The sequence below is a fragment of the Hippoglossus hippoglossus genome, chromosome 21 (assembly GCF_009819705.1).
Source record: "Hippoglossus hippoglossus isolate fHipHip1 chromosome 21, fHipHip1.pri, whole genome shotgun sequence".
NCBI lineage: Eukaryota > Metazoa > Chordata > Actinopteri > Pleuronectiformes > Pleuronectidae > Hippoglossus > Hippoglossus hippoglossus.
This window is the reverse complement of record NC_047171.1, coordinates 9178275-9196662: the sequence shown is the minus strand read 5'-3', so window position 1 is coordinate 9196662 and position 18388 is coordinate 9178275. Positions and strand designations below refer to the sequence as shown.

The 18388-nt window shown below is 41.4% G+C and overlaps 1 protein-coding gene across 4 annotated transcripts; it reads right to left on the bottom strand.

Moving 5' to 3' along the window:
- Positions 1 to 670: 670 nt before the first annotated feature.
- pou1f1 (POU class 1 homeobox 1) lies at positions 671 to 17694 on the bottom strand. 4 transcript variants are annotated; one of them, XM_034574171.1, is made up of 10 exons: positions 17630 to 17694; positions 14140 to 14297; positions 12994 to 13094; positions 12200 to 12591; positions 9909 to 10070; positions 9204 to 9302; positions 2428 to 2691; positions 2112 to 2276; positions 1033 to 1102; positions 671 to 949 (listed from the first exon to the last, which is right to left on the bottom strand). In XM_034574171.1, exons 4-10 carry the CDS (start codon positions 12333 to 12335, stop codon positions 709 to 711), a joined length of 1137 nt encoding a protein of 378 aa, XP_034430062.1. In that variant the 5' UTR covers positions 12336 to 12591; positions 12994 to 13094; positions 14140 to 14297; positions 17630 to 17694; the 3' UTR covers positions 671 to 708. The 4 variants fall into 4 exon arrangements, with proteins under 4 accessions (XP_034430062.1, XP_034430061.1, XP_034430060.1 ...); XM_034574170.1 differs by having other exon boundaries at positions 12200 to 12575; XM_034574169.1 differs by lacking the exons at positions 12994 to 13094; positions 14140 to 14297; positions 17630 to 17694 and adding an exon at positions 12681 to 12860 and having other exon boundaries at positions 12200 to 12575.
- Positions 17695 to 18388: the final 694 nt, after the last annotated feature.

The following is an 18388-nucleotide window of genomic DNA, read 5'->3' as shown; positions in this document are numbered from 1 at the left end:
TAATATTACTAAGTCATAATTTAATGAGAAAAGCCATAATATAAAAAAAGACAATAAATTACAAGAATAAAGTTACAAATTAATGAGAACATTTTATATCAGAAGAGTAAAGTTGTAATATTACGAGAAAAGTCCGTTTTTCGAGAAATTAAGCAGCAAGGAAAAATCCCAAAACTTGAACCAGACTCTTCTTGAGTGATCCTGATATTGCCCTTGTAAAATGACATTGCCCTAAAATTACGACTTTATTCTTGTAAGATAACAAATGACATTCTTGCAATTTTAAGACCTTATTCTCAAATCTTCTATGTTTTTTTGTCCGTTGTAATATGCAGTTAAAATAGGCTCAAGGAAAACCATTCTGTTCTCGTAATAAAGAAGGAAAACAACTTTAAATGACATTAAGGTAGCTGTAATAAAGGATGTCCTTACGAACTCAGACATTCGCTGCTGATGTTGATTTGTGGTTTTATAGCAAAGTTGTGTTGGAGCGTTTTATTTATTTATTTTGTCAGCCTCACTGGGGATAATTTCTCATCTGGATGTCAAATCAGCAAAACAGTTTCAAGTGTCAGCAGCTGCTTACTGTGCGGTTTTCATTATGAGACCTTTCTGTTTGCTGTTCAGTAAACTTCACCCTCTTCCCCCTGGAATGATTGTCGGACACCGACCGTCAGTGGAACACTCGCTCTCCATCCGAGCATCAAACTACGTCATCGGCCTCTGGGCTTTACTCATCTGTGAGAGGCAGTTTGGGTTGATCTTGGACAAACAGGAGCTGAGGTTCAGGCTCGTTTTCACCCGTTTCTCCCGCTGGCGCCGGTTGCAGAACCAGACTCGGACCACCTCCTTCTCCAGGTGGAGGCCTTTGGCGATCCGCGCTATTTCCTGAGAGGACGGTTTACTTTTCTCCACGAAGCTGTGCTCCAGAGCCTCCTTAGCTCCCAGGCTGTGGTGTGGAGGGACAGGGAGAGCACACTGAGAATAAACATAGAAATCTACATATATATGCTCTGTATGTTTGGTCCTTACATTAGATACCTGATAGTTGTTCTCCGTTTTCTCTTTCGCTCATTCATCCCTATTTTATCGTTGTACAAGGCTGCAAGGAAGAAAACATGTCGTTACTTTATTGTACCTGTAGCGAGGATGGAAAAGAAAGATGAAAGTGATTTACTGACAGTTAGAGACTGAACAATCTAATCTAACACACTGGACCTTTTTCTAATTTCTCTCCGATCACCTGTACGACTGTAACATAAGACCAACTGTGACGTCCCTAAGACCTTTAGAACAGATGTTAATGTCACCCGGTTAAAAATCACATATCTCAGATGCACTTTAATGTGACCTTGTTCTGCTTCGACTACAAAACATGATATACATTTAAGTTTTCCTTACATCAGTTCTGAGTAATTTGACCTCATTTAAATTAAACTTAAGAAAAGAACAGCTCACAGCCAGGGGCGGGGCCTGGGGGAACTGGCCCCAGCTCAAATCTGATTGGCCCCTGAAGTGCCCCTGTCCTGCTAGTAGTCATTAAACCCCATTAGGACCCAAGGCAACAAATAGAAATGACCTCTAAACCTTCAGTGTTGTTTGAGAACGACCCCCTAAAACCTGAGGGTTTTCTGAAGAGCTGACAGAAAACCTAATATTTACCTTAACATAAAAAAAACTATTTTCAAAATATATTCAATGATTTGTGTCTTTGAATCAAAGCTATAGAGTTTACATATACAAGAAATTACTTAAATGTGAACCTAACTGAATCAGGAATTGTATATGAACGTTGGATATATAATTGGCCACTGTGTAAATTTAGAAAAATCCTAGAACCGCCACTGCTTAGAGCTTAATGTCAGATATCACTTAATTTTAATAAAGTCATAGGGGAAGAAGATTGTGAACTGCTGACTTACATGATGTACAAGTCGTCCAATAAATCTTAATAATCATGCAAGGAAAAGTTTGCTCTCATAATTTCTAACAGATCCTTTCAGACTAATCAAAAGCAGTTATTTTCCTTATAGAGATGAGATGGCTAAAGGTTACATTTAAATAAATGCTTTCGCTGATGGTGCGGGAGAGCAGATGCGCGTGTGACTCACCGCCAGCCAGCTCCGCTTCATTCAGCCATTTTGCCAGAATGGCCTTGAGTTTGCAGGCGTTCTTAAAGCTCAGCTGCAAATTTTCAAAGCGGCAGATCGTGGTCTGGCTGAACTCTGAGCCGTGCACAGCAGCGAGCGCCTCGCCTACATTAGTCTGGGTGTAGCCTGGAGGGCAAAATGGGAAAGAAAAGGAAACACTTGAATGCATTGGGTGGAGAAGCAGCTCTAGGTGGGTGCAACCACAGAGGCATGTGGTGAGATATCTAATTGTTGCAGTCAAACACGAAGATGGTTTCAAGCTGCCCAGGAATCGTACCCAGTTTGATCCTCCGTATCTTGAAGTCATTGGCAAACATCTCCAGCTCTCGTATCTGCGGGGAGTCCATGGCTGGGGTATCGTCGGAGTCCCGCATGCTCTTCCTCTGGGCGTCAGTTTTCATCTCTCCGACAGTGGGGCCCCCAGGGGCCTCATCAGTCGAGAGAATAGCCGAGGGCAGCGAAGAGAAACCGTGGCTTAATGCGCAAGAGCCGCTACTCAGACCATGATCTGGAAACTTGTACAAGCAAGGAGTAAGAGACCCTGGAGAAGGGGAGAGGGGCAGAAAGAGAGGGAGAGCTTGAGAGAGGAAAATGAGTGGGTGGGAGTCACAGGGGAGACCCTCAGAAGTGTCAGAAGGGCACTGGGAGCAGCATGGCCTCTATTCCCACAAGTACGCTGGGAGCCTTTATCTCAACAGCACAGAAAGCGTTTGACGTCTCCCTGTGAGACTCTCTGAGGCATGGGAATAAAAACTTCCCTTTGTTTGGTCAGTGTGTTGTATTCTAAAAAAATAAATGCAACAATATGACAACTTCCACCCCCCTCCTGAAATGAAGGTTCAAGCCGGTTTTATATCCGCAAAGGAGTTTCTGTTTTCACCGCTGTCCATTTGTTTGTTTGTTTGGCAGCAGGATTATGCAGAAACTACCAAGCGGATTTCTCGAGGAAGAATGGGCCAAAAAAGATCTCTGTAAAATTTTAGTGTGGATCCATGCAGGAATATCTCATTTTAACTAATTTCCCTTCTTGTTTAAAAAAACAACAACACTCATTTAGGGAACTGATATTTGTGAGTGTGTGCAATTTTTTGCAGCTTGATTGAATTTAAGGGGACTGTTGGCGGAGGTGTGTGCTCTACTGAGGGCCATTCTGTTTATGCTATGAACTGCAAACCCTTCTTAAGTTTTGATTATTTGGTTACAAGAAAAATTGCACAAGGACGCACCTTTGCGATTACAACGCACAATCATAAAGATGTGCAAGTTATGGGTCTGCTGAGTGCCATTCTGGTTGTTGATATATGTTCAGTATCGATCCATCCATCATATATACTGCAGAGGGTAGCGGGGGGGAGCTGGAGCCCATCCCTGCCGGCAGGGTACACCCACCTGGTCAGATCACCAGTGTATCACAGGGCAAACATGCAGACACAAACATCCACTCACACTCGCGGGCACAGTTTGCAATTAAGTAAACTCCAATCTGCATGTTTTTGGAATGTGGGAGGAAGCCGGGGTACCAGGAGAAAACCCCCCGCAGACAAGGGAGAACATCCAGAGTCCACAGAGAGAGACCCCGGACGAACTGGGAACCTTCCTGCTGCGACCAACTGTGCTGCCTTCTTTTTATTTTCTGTCTCTTTGAATGTACATGCTGTCACTCGTACATCTACAAAGAATACCACAAGCACAAACACGGCATTGAATGTACCGTGTGTTGTATGGAATGAAATGGAATTTTTCTCTGTCACACTTGGGTGACGTTCTGACACCTGAGCCGACTCCATTCACCGAGAGAAGCAGTGAGCGGAGTTTGAATGGTGTGAAAAGAAGTGTGTTTCAATAACTGCAGTGTCTTCTTGTCCTTGGCTCCAGTGTCCCCACGCAAACCTGAGTTCCCTTATCACACTTATTGTAAAAGGTCTGTTTTCAGCAGAGATAAACGTTGCACAATGGACTAAAACCTTAATTCCTCATTATTTCTACAGGTGGCTGTTGATGCCTCAGTACGATGCAGTGGAGCTGCTGCTTGTTAATAACTAGTTTCTTCCTTTATTTTGTATTAAAGACGGATTACTGCCAGAACAGCAGATGGTTGGTGCATCACACACACACACACACACACACACACACACACACACACACACACACACACACACACACACACACACACACACACACACACACACACACACACACACACACACACACACACACAGTGGAGGAAAAGAAGCGCATTGATAGATTTTACCGAAAAAAAAGATTGAGTTGACACTACGTTCTTTTCACTGCAGTAGGCAACAGCAGCTCCACTGATCTCATGCTCTTTGTTTGCTGAAACTGGATCTGAGATAAACAAGGCAACACTCCCCTCTTGTGGGGTTACAATGCAAATGTTAGACACATGCATCACCTGACTTTCTGTGATAAGGGAGGTAGAGAGTCGCTCTCGTTTTAGTCTCAACTAATCAAATGAAATAACAAAGCACTAAAGACGAAGGTTGCCACTTTATTAGGAACACCTCGCTAAAGCCGTTGGTCTAATACACTACCCCTTTATTTAATCCTGCTTCTATGATTCAGTTTTTTTTTTTAATGAATGTTGTGAGTAAATAAAATTTATGTCGACAAGACAAGGATAAGTATTAATGCACCTTTTTCTCACCCCCACCCCCCCCTTTATCAGACCAGTATTCACTGTTTTCTCCCTTATATTGTTCTGTCTTGTCTGTTGTTTTGCAAAGGTAAATAATAAATAAAGAAAGTTTTTTTGTGTGATAGTTGCTCCGCTGATCAAAATTCACACAGGTCTCATCTCAGCCTCTCCTCCACTTTGCTCGGGGGCAAAGATTTATCTCTCCGTCTGCTCGGCTGAAAGACATCAGCAACAATCCATCAAATGCTTGTTGCCTCGAACAGCAGCGCCTTTCCGACTGAGCCCGAGGTGACAACATGGCTGCGATCGCTTCATCTGAAACTCTGATGTGCAGCAGCTAAATGTTTAGCAGAGTAGTGGTTTTTGCCTCTGTGGAGGAATACAGCTGCAGAGATTCTAAATGCCATAACAGCCCTCTCAATCTCCGCCCCCCCTCTGTACAAAAATGGTTGGACTTCCAAAGTGGACAGAGAAAAGGATGCTGTCATCGACCGGCTGAATTGTTCAGTCGAGTCTATGCAGCAGCAGCTGGAAAGCAAAGTGGCAGATTCTTCCACAACTCATCAGTGATTTCCCCTTGTGCTGAAGGTGTAGGGGAGAAGTTGAAATCTACTTTTTTTTTTTAACGCTAGGAGGTAGAATACCGGTACAGTGCACAGCGTGTCTGCCTTCTTACAATTATAATTTGAAGCCTATATTTCATAGAGCTTGGCAGATGCCTCATAACTTCCTGTCAGTCAAGGGCCCGTGTGATTTCGGCCTGAGGCACCGTGTTTTGCTCACTGTGCTGGAGGGAGAGAGGCTGTTGTTCTGCTCTGATGTTCCTTGGACACTGTCTACATACGGCCATGGTGCGGTGCACACAGAGGCTGAGCGGGCAGCGAGAGGGTTTGTGAAAGAGGCTCACGAGCCTTTGTGCACATGGACGCGGTCCATCCAGCTGCAACACATGTGGACCCGACCAAAGAGTGGAGCAGAATCAGAAAAGACAAAGAAAACAAACTGGCACAATTACGTAGACTGTAGCTGCAGTATAGGTCATTTACCACTGCCTCCTCCATGTTAGTGGATGGGACATGCAGCAAACCAAAAAGCCACGTTAAATAACATGTCCTCAAAGACAGTTTCTGTCATTTTAGGTAGTTCTTATCACACTGATTCATGTGTCTGATAAGTTTGGTTTTAATTTGTTAATTGATGCAATAAAACGTTGCTGAGACTGACTCATGATTGGTCGAGCATGCATAGACTGGCCCTCGCTGCCATGGCTCCATCCCCTATTAATTACTGCGCAGACTCTGGCTCCAAATGCGCAAGATGGCGACCTTTGCATCTGGGATATTTTAGCTTCATTTCTGGATATTGGAAGGAAGTGTAGATGCGTCGTCCATCTTTATATACATTCTATACATGCATACACGTCTATGGCGTAAAATCAGCACGTTCTTCTGTTCATTTTCTCTCTATCTATACCAGTACCTTTCTGTAAACATGTATGTGTGTATATATATATATTTGAAAACAAGGTTGATGTGGTAAAAAAAGGCTAAAATAAGGTCTTGATAGCCGAGAGGAGTTGATAATTCTCTTTGGGTTCGTAAAGCAACACCTTTCACATTCCACTTCGTGTCGTTTAATCCATTGTTAATTTTAAATTAATAGATTAGTGCAGCTTTCAAAATTAAAGGAGCAATTTCTCCTGTGACCTCATCTCTAATCACACAGCTCTGTTTAACTGTTCCTGCCTCCTCTCACATATCCTTCTGTCCAGTGCTGTTGAACAAGTATCATCAAGTTTCTCTCGTGGATTCTCCCTCTTACACGCTTCATGTGCCTCCCACTAAATTCCTCAAGGTTTATTTGTCTTAATTGCAGTTGGTTTGTCAGCTTTTCAATAATTAATACTTCCCTTGTTTGAGCTAAGCATCATCCCAAACAAGTTGATGTTACTCACGTCGACCATTGGTTACATCTGTCGCACCATCATTCTTCCCCTTGGCAGCGCAGCAACTTAATTGAAGTGACAAATGATCTCTTACTGGTCGTAAACGTGGGCCCCTGTTTAATTTTAATCCTAATGTGTTTCAGCACCGCCTCGGATACCACAGACCAAACTGCTTTATTAGACCATTTACAGGAGAGGGTTGATGTCACCGGGTCGATGCTCGAGTGGGTTGAATCCTACTTTTTTAACCCTGCTGGCTGTTAAAATATACATTTTATTAGGTCTGCAAATACTAATCGCTCTGTGCCACCAGGGCTACACTTTACTTAATTTATTCTTCTTGGCCTGATTTTGCTCCAGTTGGTTCAATCATATGAAATTGTAATAGTTCAATTACACATTCTTTAACTAAAGTCACATTCGGGTTTTTTTTCTACTTTACTAGACCTTCAGAGGATATTTATGTATTCAGTGAATCTTACTATTTATGAAGAATTAGTATGCAGGACACCTCTGCTGTGACAGCCTGATTACACTTGTTAGATATATTTATTTTGGTCTGCGTTCATGTCTGGTACAAAAAAAAAAATACTGCAATAGTGTCACATTGTAGTTTGACACTACTAAAGTAATCTCAGGTCCTGAGTTTGGAGAAACATGAAACAGAGGGAAGTTGTTCAACTTCCTTGGAGGTAAAAGTCAAAACGACTGCTTCAGAGGTGGTTTCAAAAAGAGGAATGTTGCCATTTTACAATTTAGTTTTGATTGTAGTTTAGATTTAAAGCTTAGTGCTTGAATGAAATATCCATCCATCCATTATCTATACTGCTTTTTAATGCTCACGGCAAATTTAGAGTCTCCAAACCCCACAAACTCCACACACAAAGACCCAGACCAAACTGGGATTCGAACCAGAAACCTTCTTGCTGTGAGGCGACAGCTACACCTAAATATATTATTACCCGTTGTTGTCTGTGTTTTCCACCACTGTCTATTTGGTTGGTTTGTAAGCAAGATTACGCAAAAACTACCGGACTGATTACCACGAAACTTAGAGGGAGGGAAGAACCCATTACGTTTTATTGCAGATCTGGTTCAGATCCAGGAAATTTTTCTCTCAACATTTTCATTGATTTCTCAGAGAATAATTAATGGATCTCAATAAAAATCTGGCATTTTTATGGAACTGATATTTATGAGTGTGGGCAATTCGGTGCAGATCCTAATAAAAATTTTGATCGAGTGAGTTTTAAGTTGGTTTCATTAGGGGACTGTTGGGACTTGATGTAGGTTTGCAATCTACCGAGTACCTTGCACAATGTATGTTCCTGTTCCATTCCTCCTCACTGGGTGTAAAACACCAACCCCTACTGCAGGCGGTAATGACATTAGCAGTGTGAAATATTGAAATGCAAATGTAATCTCAATATGAATGGATGGAGCTCCCCTTTAAATTTGAATTAGTAACATGTGATGAATTGCATAAACATCTGCTTTGCTCGAGCACATATCAAGTGTCAAAAATATTTATAAAAACCACAGATGACTGACATGAATTTGTTTCCTTCTGCCATGAACAAAATAGGAAATCTCCCGACACCAACACAGTTCTTCGAGACCGTTTTCACACTATTGCCTCTTTATTTGGATTTTTGCACTCTCTGCAGGAGGGGGAGGAAGTGGCAAGTCCTCTTTGACAGTTACGCTTAACAACTGCGCTAAAGATCTCAGGCGCTAGGTGAGGTAATCAAGTCTGAAATTGATTTTAACTGGTAGCAGATTTAAAATTAAATGGAGGATAAAGTAATTCTCTGCTGAGTTTACCGGGTTTAACTGCAGGACAGCGGGAGAATGATTATGCCTGTGTGTGCGTGCATGCATGAGTGTGTGTGTTTATGTGTGTGCGTGTGTGTGTGTACATGTACTTATATCTTTGTGAGGACCATCAGCATAGACGGTACAGAGTGAGGACATTTCGGAAAGTGAGGATATTTTGGCCACTCCTCACTTTTCAAAGGGCTGTTAAAGTGTTAAGACCTGGTTTCAGGGTCAAGGTTAGAATTAGGTTGGGTTTAAAATCCAGCACTCCGAGTGTGCGTCACAAGGGGCCTGGGCATACGGGGACCGTGGATGTAAAAAAATTTAATCTAAATTAAATCAAATTGAAAATTAAAAACACTTAAAAAGTCACTCATTAAAATCATAATTGATTTGGTTAAAACCGTACCATACAAGTAATAAATGAATAAGTAAATAAAATAAATAAATAACAGAAAGACCACAGACACAGAGTAGGAGCAGTTGGGCATTTAATTGAGATGATTAAGTTTAGGCTAAGGGGCTAGGGGACGCATTATGCAAATCATCGTCCCCACTAAGATAGAACTAGAAGAGTGTGTATGTGTGTGTGCACTCATGTGGGTGTGTGTGTATGTGTGTATCTGCTCATTACCTTGCAGTTGGTTTGCGCCGCTCAACATATTAGGGTGAGGGACTCCACATGTCTGCAGGATACAAGTCTGAGAGATACTGGCAGAGAGCATCTCCTGAGCTAGAGAGAGACAGAGACAGAGAGAGACAGAGAGACAGAGAGAGAGTTACCATAAATACCACAATAACCTTTATCTATAATCATCATCAAAACCTGCAATTATTGCTATGATGCTGTTATATCTTCAGAATATTGGATTGATAATCCGAGCTTCAACAGTCTGAACATATTGACGTCTTCACATGGGACGCCTCAGTGTGATCTGTGTCAAGTTATGTGACTGCATCTGTCTGTCCTGCCTGTCAAGTAAATGACATCACTTTTGTTATATAGAGCCCACAAACAAGTTCAGATTCCTCAGCAATAAATAGTTTAGCTGTCTGATGGTGTTTACTTTTTAAATTTCCATTAATTATTAAGTTAAATATGAGAGAGAAGAAAATTTCCCAGATTCCAATGTAGCATGATATATTAAAAAAAAAACAAAAAAGAGAAAATCCCTTTTATAGTAAAGTGATTTATAAACAGCATTATTTATATATATGAGAAGCTGAAACAGGAAAATATAATTATATATATATAACCAACTAATTCTTTCACTACTAAATTCATGACAGCTTTGTCATCTTCCCCATCAAAGATACCTCAACAGCAGCAGCTACTCACCTGTCATCATGCCATAGGTGGCCTGCTGGTTGCTGTAGTGACAGGGGGCGACTGGGTAATGAAGGCTCGGGGGGCTGTTGCCAAGTGCGTTGCCGAGGGAGGAGGTGGACAGATGCATGTGTGAGCGCTTGGAGCTCTGACCCAGTGAAAGTCCAGATGACACTGATGGGGGACAAATGTGGTTCCATTGTGAGTGGAGAACAAAAGACGGAGCAAAACAAGAGCTGCAGAGACGTGAAATATAACAATAATTGTTGACAGCTTCATTGTAGTAGACAGACAGAAAAAGAAAGATGATCTCGCTGTGTGTGTGTGTGTGTGTGTGTGTGTGTGTGTGTATATAAATAAAGAAATGTATCGCAAACAATGTACATATCCATCCCATCCTCATATTTATACAGTACTTATTATTCATTGCGCTACGTTGCTTCTTTAGACAACTTATCTGTTGACAACATACAGAACAAGTTATTGTCATGGTGTATACTTTTACTGAGTTGGTCATTAGCGTTTCCTATATACTGTATATTCTACTTTCTTTTTTGTACATGTACATTACAGTCGGGACTATGCACCACTAGAATTTAAGCATTATTGTACCACTCCTGAACTTATTCAGTTTGTATATCTATTTCTATAAAAGTACAGTGGGAGTCAAATTCCTGACATGTGTACAAATACTTGGCCGAAAAAACTGATTCTTATTCTGAAAATGATGATGGCAAATATGTGTGTTTATTTCTGTCTCATGTTTGGCTGGGCAATGAAACAATATATTTTTTATCAATTGCAATGTAACAAAAGTCCAATATGCATTGTGTAAGCACAGTGAGGTGGTGTAACACATAACATACATTTGAAAAGGAATAATATGAAATTGATCATGATTATTATTATTATCAATATGATATGAAAACTTTCATCTTGATATTTATTTTGGACCATATTGCCCTCGTGCTCATGCAGACAGAACTGAGGAGAAGATCTTAATACAGTCATTCTAATTTTAAACTCGCAGATGGACTTATGAGTAATACGAACTAGTTAATCAAATGATATTCTTCAAATAAAAAAGAGGAAATAAACATTGGGATGATTTATAGGTTTTGAAGTGTTGGATTTATTGCGATTCCCCAGCTGGAGGATGACTCGTCTCTACTGTCTCTGCTGTGTGCTCTTCTGCTGCTAAGTGATTTTAAATATTAGTTGAACATTGTTCTGGTCATGTCATCTGCTAATTACATGATTATTCATGCATTCACACCAGTGTGGTTAAGATGCACTCTGAGCTGGTGCAGCTCGTGTACAGAAACTGTCTCTTTTCTTTTTGTGTACTATGATTTGACTGAGTTTTCATGAGGGCTGTGTTAGAAAAAAATACTCTACCACTGAGGATTCAATCATAACTGTGAATTTTATTTGTTCCATTATTAAAACTTTTATTTGTGTTACATATTGTAGGCTGCATTTGGTTTATATACTTATGGGAAGACGATAAAACATATAGGCCAGATAAATATTTTGTAGCATCAAACAACAAAGTACAAAAAGCACAGTGATGCCAGAGTAGAAAAATAAATGTTACACACTCAAACTGCTATTATATATATATGTAGTGTGTGATTAACGTTCTGCACAATCCAACACAGTCTATTCTAAACAACAACAATCAGCGGCCACTAAAATTCCCCGGATGTTTTCACCACATTGTTCCGGAGACAGAACAAGACCTCGGGGAATTTGTCATAACGATAACACATCCTCTAAGCAATTATCCAGTGAGTAGAGACAGCTGGGCCAACCCAGCTGATTTCAGGCATTTACATAGTTTGAATTGGATTTGAATAAATGTGTCAATTTGTCCTCCACTGTCTTGTTAAGGAGGCATCAGTGGGGCGGCCAAGCACAATTGGGTCAATTATACGTCGATAAGAGCAACTTGTAACCGTACAAGAGACTTGGCTCACCTGCGGCAACCAAAAGACTTCCGATATAATCAATAGTGCAATCAATATCTCTCAGAATGCCCTAATCTAGACATTCGTAGGCACAATGCTAGCACACTTTCTTCTTATAGTTTCCCCAAGTTTGGATTGTGAATCTTGTTAGAGGCCTGACTTCCTGCAGCTGGGATCTAACATCATGAAAACACGATGTGGGTTATGGCCCAAATCATTTAGGATCCATGAGTTTCAATTCAAATAATTAAACAAGGTAAAACTCATGAGAATAATCCAAGAGAAAATGTGATTAACTTGACAGGACAGGAGACCCTCAGAGGTTCAGCTCACCTGCAGAAACCATGCTGTGTGCGTGGGACGTGGACGGCAGGCAGTCACTGGCGGAGGCATGGTGCATCAGGATCGGCAAAGCTGAGTCTCCTGACAGCTGGGCGAAAGAGTCTGTGCTGAAGGCCTGACACGCCATTCTTCTCTGCTCTGATCTCAATGGTAAGCTGCAGCTTGATTGACTGATTTCTTGTCTTGCTTTGTCTTCTCCCGCTTTAGTTGCCTCCCATCACTGCTTTTGCTTGTCCTTTGTCTTTTCAAGTCCTGTCCTCTGTTACCTGCGCCGTCTGACTTTAGGTTTCGTCTCGTCTTCTTTGGCCTTCTCTTGTTCTCGCCTCCTTGCACCACCTGGAGTCGAGTCCTCTTCAGTCACTTGGGACTGTGCGGGTAGAAAACTGCGATAGGTTACTTTGTTTTTGTTCTCACAGAGAAATGCATGTCAGCACTTCAGGCAACATTATTCAGTTTTTGGCATGACTCTTACCCTCCGCCGCAGATGAATAGTGATGAGCTGCAAGTTCAAGTCACTACTGCTTGTATATGTGCTCAAAGGTCTTTCTGAGCTACTGAGATTTCGCTCATTAGGGCCTCTTCCGTGAAGCTCCCTGTCTCTATTAGATATGCAGGTCTGTCATACCCTCAGCTTTTTTGCCGCCCTTGTCTACTGCAGGTATTTATATCCCACCCATCTACGACTAACCACCCCTCTCTCAACCTATGAGGCCCCCCCTGTCTCCTATGAGACCCCCACCTACCAATCCAATGTCAGTGCTGTTATTACTTGTGTTTGTCCTTACCTGCGTTCTTCTCATCCCGCTCCCAAATCCAGGATTAGGGTACAGCGCAGCTGAGAAACCCGATCCCCTCCTCTCTTCTTGCCATCTCTCCGTCCCTCTCCCTGATTACAGGATTGTGTTGTGGAAGCAAATGGGAAAGCAAAGTGAACACTTGAATTGTCTCAGACCAATTGCTCTGCTTTGTTTTGCATGTGTGTGCCCTCAAGTCAACGCTAAAGCAACTTGTAAAAACACAACACGTACACCACAGATATTTGCCTTGCAGGAGCTTTTTTTTGGGGGGGCATTTTTTGTCCAGACCTTATGCAGCGTGACCCGGAGGTGAGAAGCACCCCTTTAACTCTGCCTATTAAGCCCACAACCAAAAGAAAACCCCGTCGCTTTATCTCAGAGTGAGTGGCAGAAAGGCTTACTACTATTTCGGCACGGTGTCCACATTGTGTCGAATGCAGAGACAGCGCCCCAGGGTAAAGACAACAGGTTTCATCAGGGAGGATAACGGTTAATCCGAGGAGCGTGGCCACCATGTGCACTCTGTTGTGTCTGTTTGTATTTGTGTTTATCCCGGGCTCTGCTTCACTATTGTTGATGTAGGTGGGCAGCAGGTGAAAAATAGCTGGTGGGTGGCAGGCACGACTCGACATGTTCAAGCACATAGTGTAAATTTGGAGGGGGAGGAACTCTTCGTCAATGTTTCTCCTCAGAACGAATTTGCATCTTAAATGTTACTGAGATCATTCATTCACTGGACTCAAGCTGAACAATCTTTTCATTTGAGGATGTTTTAGGGACCGTTTAGTTCATTTCCATGTTCAAATATCGAAAGAAACAATCTCAGGATCTGTTAATTGTGACTTCGGGGTGTCACATTAAAACCCAAATTTAAATCTAAATGCTAATAATCTTCAACTTGGACGCTTGATAGATGCGCATCTCAAATCAGATATTTGATTAAAAAGAGTCAATGAGGCCGAGCACTGATAATGAAAGCCTTTGAGACAAATAGCTGAGCAAATCGCAATGGACGTTGACAAATCTTATTTCACCCGTTCAAAGGCTTGAAACAAACAAAACAAAACCCATAATATTAAGGAGACAAGTGGACATAATGCTGTGTGACAACAGAAAGAGAGAAAAAAAACTCACCAACACAAATATCATCCTTAAAAATACTTTTCTTTCTTCTTTCACTGCAGCCAACAACACCCACTCGGGCTAAAGTCCATCTTCCCAGCTGGCGAATGCAGGCTTATTTTTGCACACCGAGACTGAACCACCTCTGTTTTTTAGCAATCTGTGTGCTCCTGTAAATCTCAACAAAAATTATAACAAGTAATTAAAATAACCCTTCAGCAATTAGTGAGTCTGCAGAGTGTCTCAATAATGAGCAATGGTGAACAGTGATGCAGCAAGAGTTCAAGTTTCTTTGATGCGCATGCTTTATACTTTTCATTTCCATTTTCGACAGCCTTTTCGCTGACAAATGTGCGGATGAGCCTGAGGTGAAGAAGCTGATCTGTAACATTTGGCTGAGATGACTTGAGGTTGACACAACAGTAAATGTAGCCACAACATTAACAAAGAAATTGAACTCTGAACAAGAAATATTTAGTTTAAAATCACATTTAACCCTTGGTTTAGTCGTAATGTTTCTTTTTGCTGCAGGCTTAAACAAAATTTACATATTTTTTCTTACCATAAATATTACGTTTTAGTGAAGATATTACAGGGATGTTGAAAATTCTGTTTCATTTTTGACTCAACTAAAACTCTGGAAGAACCAAAATGTTAAGCATCTGTTTGGAAATGTAACAATACAACTTCCATGTTTTAAAATAATTGTGAAAGGAAGCTTCAAAGATCTATAGGCTCAGACCTGTATAGACTGAATGGCCTCGTAGACAGGTACAAAAAAAAAGATAATCAAAAGGCGAGGGAATGGAAAAGGCAAAGCTTTCCCATGGATAGACAAGTAGACACACACACACACACACACACACACACACACACACACACACACACACACACACACACACACACACACACACACACACACACACACACACACACACACACACACACACACACACACACACACACACACACACACACACACACACACACACACACACACACACACACACACACACACAAAGAGGCTGAACTTAATTAGTGAAGAGACTATGAGTCAAAGGGGTTCTCCTAAAGCACCTGTCCTAGATCCCCCTCCACCATCCCTGTCACACACCCCCTCCTCACACACACCTAAATACACTGTTCCAGTTTTCACATAGTCTTTTAGCCTAATCGCTCATAAATGTGATAAAAACATCTTGTAACAGGCATAAAATCGGATTCAGGCACAAGAGTTACATTATATCCCTCCCCAGCACAAACACACACACCAAAGACCACAGGTCCATCCACTGGTGCAGTGGGAACATGGTGCAGTGACACATTCTCACAGGTATCACATACATACATACAGTGTGTTGTGTGTGTGTGTGTGTGTGTGTGTGTGTGTGTGTGTGTGTGTGTGTGTGTGTGTGTGTGTGTGTGTAAACCAGTGTGTTGAAAACCAGTTCACCAGCCACATCTTGTTTTCCTTGATATGTATAAACCTGATAACATATTTGTGTATTTAAAAAAAAAAAAGAATAAAGACCATGACGTATAAATCTTAATAGCCACCTCGTAACAGTTTAACAGTCTTCACCGTAAAGAGAGAGTGTGTGCGCGCCCGCGCGCGTGTGTATCAATGCACTTTTGTATTAACACCCGGTGAACACTAAGCGACTGCATATAAAGAGGGACGCAGTAAAGGTCATAAACCCGGCATCCTCCATGTTAGCAGATTGGACATGGACCAAACTAAAAGGTCAAGGTACATATCAAATAAAAGTTTCTCAAAGATAGTTTCTGGCATTCTAATAATAAAACTGTATTTGTATAGCACTTATCTAAACAAGGTTACAAAGTGCTTCACAAAAATCTGTCAAAAAATGAATGAACTAAAATAAAAGTAAAATCTTAAATGCCAAATAACATAAGGTCAAGACCTTAAAATGTATAAAGAAACCCAACAGTTCCCTCTAGTTCTTATTATACTGACAGTAGTGGTAAGTTTGTTTTTAATTGGTAATTTGATGCTATTAAAACATGGTGAAACTACATGATTGACAGATGAGGCCGACTCAATAAGAAAGATGGCAACGTTCGTATCTGGGAAAATTTGGCTTCATTTATGTTATATTTATTTATTATATATATTTATAAGTGTTGCCATATCATTTCATCAATCTGACAAAAATGCTGTTAAATGATGAGTACTGCAGTTGAGCATTGTTCAAATCAACCTTCATGTTCCTGAGATTTACACAGAAGTACTTTTTTCATGGAGTGTGAGTTTTATGCAGATAACACAGTGAGAAGTGAAAAGTGTTTTCTTTCAGATGTCAAAGATCTCCGAGCCAAGAAAACTAAACTGCAGCTTTGAGCTGCTGCCTATTTTCTGAGGTCTTAACTTGAGAAAGAATTTCACGGTTGGATGTGGGTGTGTGCGCGTTTCCTTTAATAATACACTGAACTTTGATGATTGGTCCCGCACCGCTACAGAAAATACCTCAAAGAATCGACCTTGAATAAAGAGTGTTTATTCACCAAAACCTACCTACATAAGTATTTCACGTGAATTTTGGCAGAAGGTCCCTGTTTTTACCCGAAGTAAAGCACGAGAGAGGGAGCTGAAACCGATCGCTGCGGCTTTTTGTCTTGTTTGTGAATTTATGCGTCTGTTCATTATGCAGTGATGAATTCCGAATGAGGTCTGTTGGATGTTTGAATACATCACGGCAGAGGTCAGCTCTCCTGATGAATATCAAGCAAATCTTATGCACCGCTCCGACCACCATCTGCCCGGAGCTGCGCCTGACTCACCCAGCACAAACATGGCCCGAACGCATGGGATGCGGCTAATTTCATCAACATATTCAACAAACCCCGCTGAGAACAGCAAAGGTTAAGCGTCCATATAGAAGGAAACAAGAACCTGCTCTCGTCGTCTCTCGCAGATTACGATCTCTCGTCATCAAGTAAATGTCAGCATCAAATATTTGATGTTTATACTTCAGCATTCCCCACATTTATGTACAACTCTTTTAAGCGTAAAAGCACCACTTCACTTTGTTAAGTGTTTTCCTAAAATGTTCCGAAGCCTTGATGGAGAACAAAAAAAAGAAAAAGATGACGCAGAGCACAGGAACTGTATTACACTCTCTTGAGCTCCATTCAACAAGTTCTCATTTCATTCCACAGCACAAGAGAAAATAAGACGTGAAGGGCTTTCAGCCACAGTTACCGATTACTTATCCCTTAGCCCGACCGCAAGCATTTTAAATTGGCAACTAACCTCTGATACACAATGATTGCACCAAGTCCAATCGCTCGTCCTACACAGACTGCATGAAAGGTTCCACGCAACGTAATACAAGTGAATGAGCCATCCAATTTACCATCAACAGTATTCAAAGGTGCTTGTGATCGGTGCCATACAAATAAAAAGACAAGTAAAAGCATCACCCAACGATCATGATTCAATGCAGTAAAGATGAAATATAATTATTCCATATAAACCTACTGTGAGTCCCGTGGGGAACTTCTTCCATTTCCCTCCAACACCAGATGCCACATTTCATCCACCGAGCCTCAGCCATGAGCACACACTGTGCCCCCCCCCGTTTCCTCCTGACAATCACACAAATATATTTGGACTTGCTAAATATATTTATTGCACAGCATGCTGAATGTTTAAAGAGACTTTTATTTTACAATCCATATACAATTTGTGGCACCGGACGAGATTCAGCCCCAGTTTTAGACTCTACATAGTCAACACGGCTGCAGGCGCACAGCTCTGCCTGACCATGCTCCTGTCGTTCATCTCCGCCTCTGACAGATCAGCCGAAATACAAAACGCTACAGAAAAAAATAAGTAAATCTGACAAAATGTATTCTGAAAGGAACTGGTGGGAGAAGAGTGACACGTGGGTCAACAATTGACCAGATGAGACAGAATATTAAAAAAATAAAAAGAAACAGTGGAAGTGACACCTGTACAGGGGGCAACGCTGCTTTGGATTCAAGACATGTGTGAAAGTAACACTTGTTGATGTCTCCCCTTCTGGTGGAGTGGTATTTGAATCCATGAGAAATCATTCTTCCCAGGCTGCTGGGTTCTCTCTAGAGTTTTTCCACTGCAGGAAAACTGTCTCAACGTATAAAGTTCAACATCTTAAACCTCATGCACAGTGTACCAGCAGTATTTAAAAAAGCGAGGCTGATGCACAATGCCATCATGTCCTCAGGGCTGTGATGCAAAATGCTCAAATGGGTGTAA

Bases quoted from the DNA above. Each gene is read 5' to 3' on its own strand.
- pou1f1 (XM_034574171.1), bottom strand. From the start codon at position 12,335: ATGGCGTGTCAGGCCTTCAGCACAGACTCTTTCGCCCAGCTGTCAGGA. The intron at 9,303-9,908 runs GTGAGTAGCTGC...GTCTCTCTCTAG, and splicing joins CACCTATGGCATGATGACAG to CTCAGGAGATGCTCTCTGCC. The intron at 1,103-2,111 runs GTGAGTCACACG...TCTTCCTTGCAG, and splicing joins TGAAGCGGAGCTGGCTGGCG to CCTTGTACAACGATAAAATA.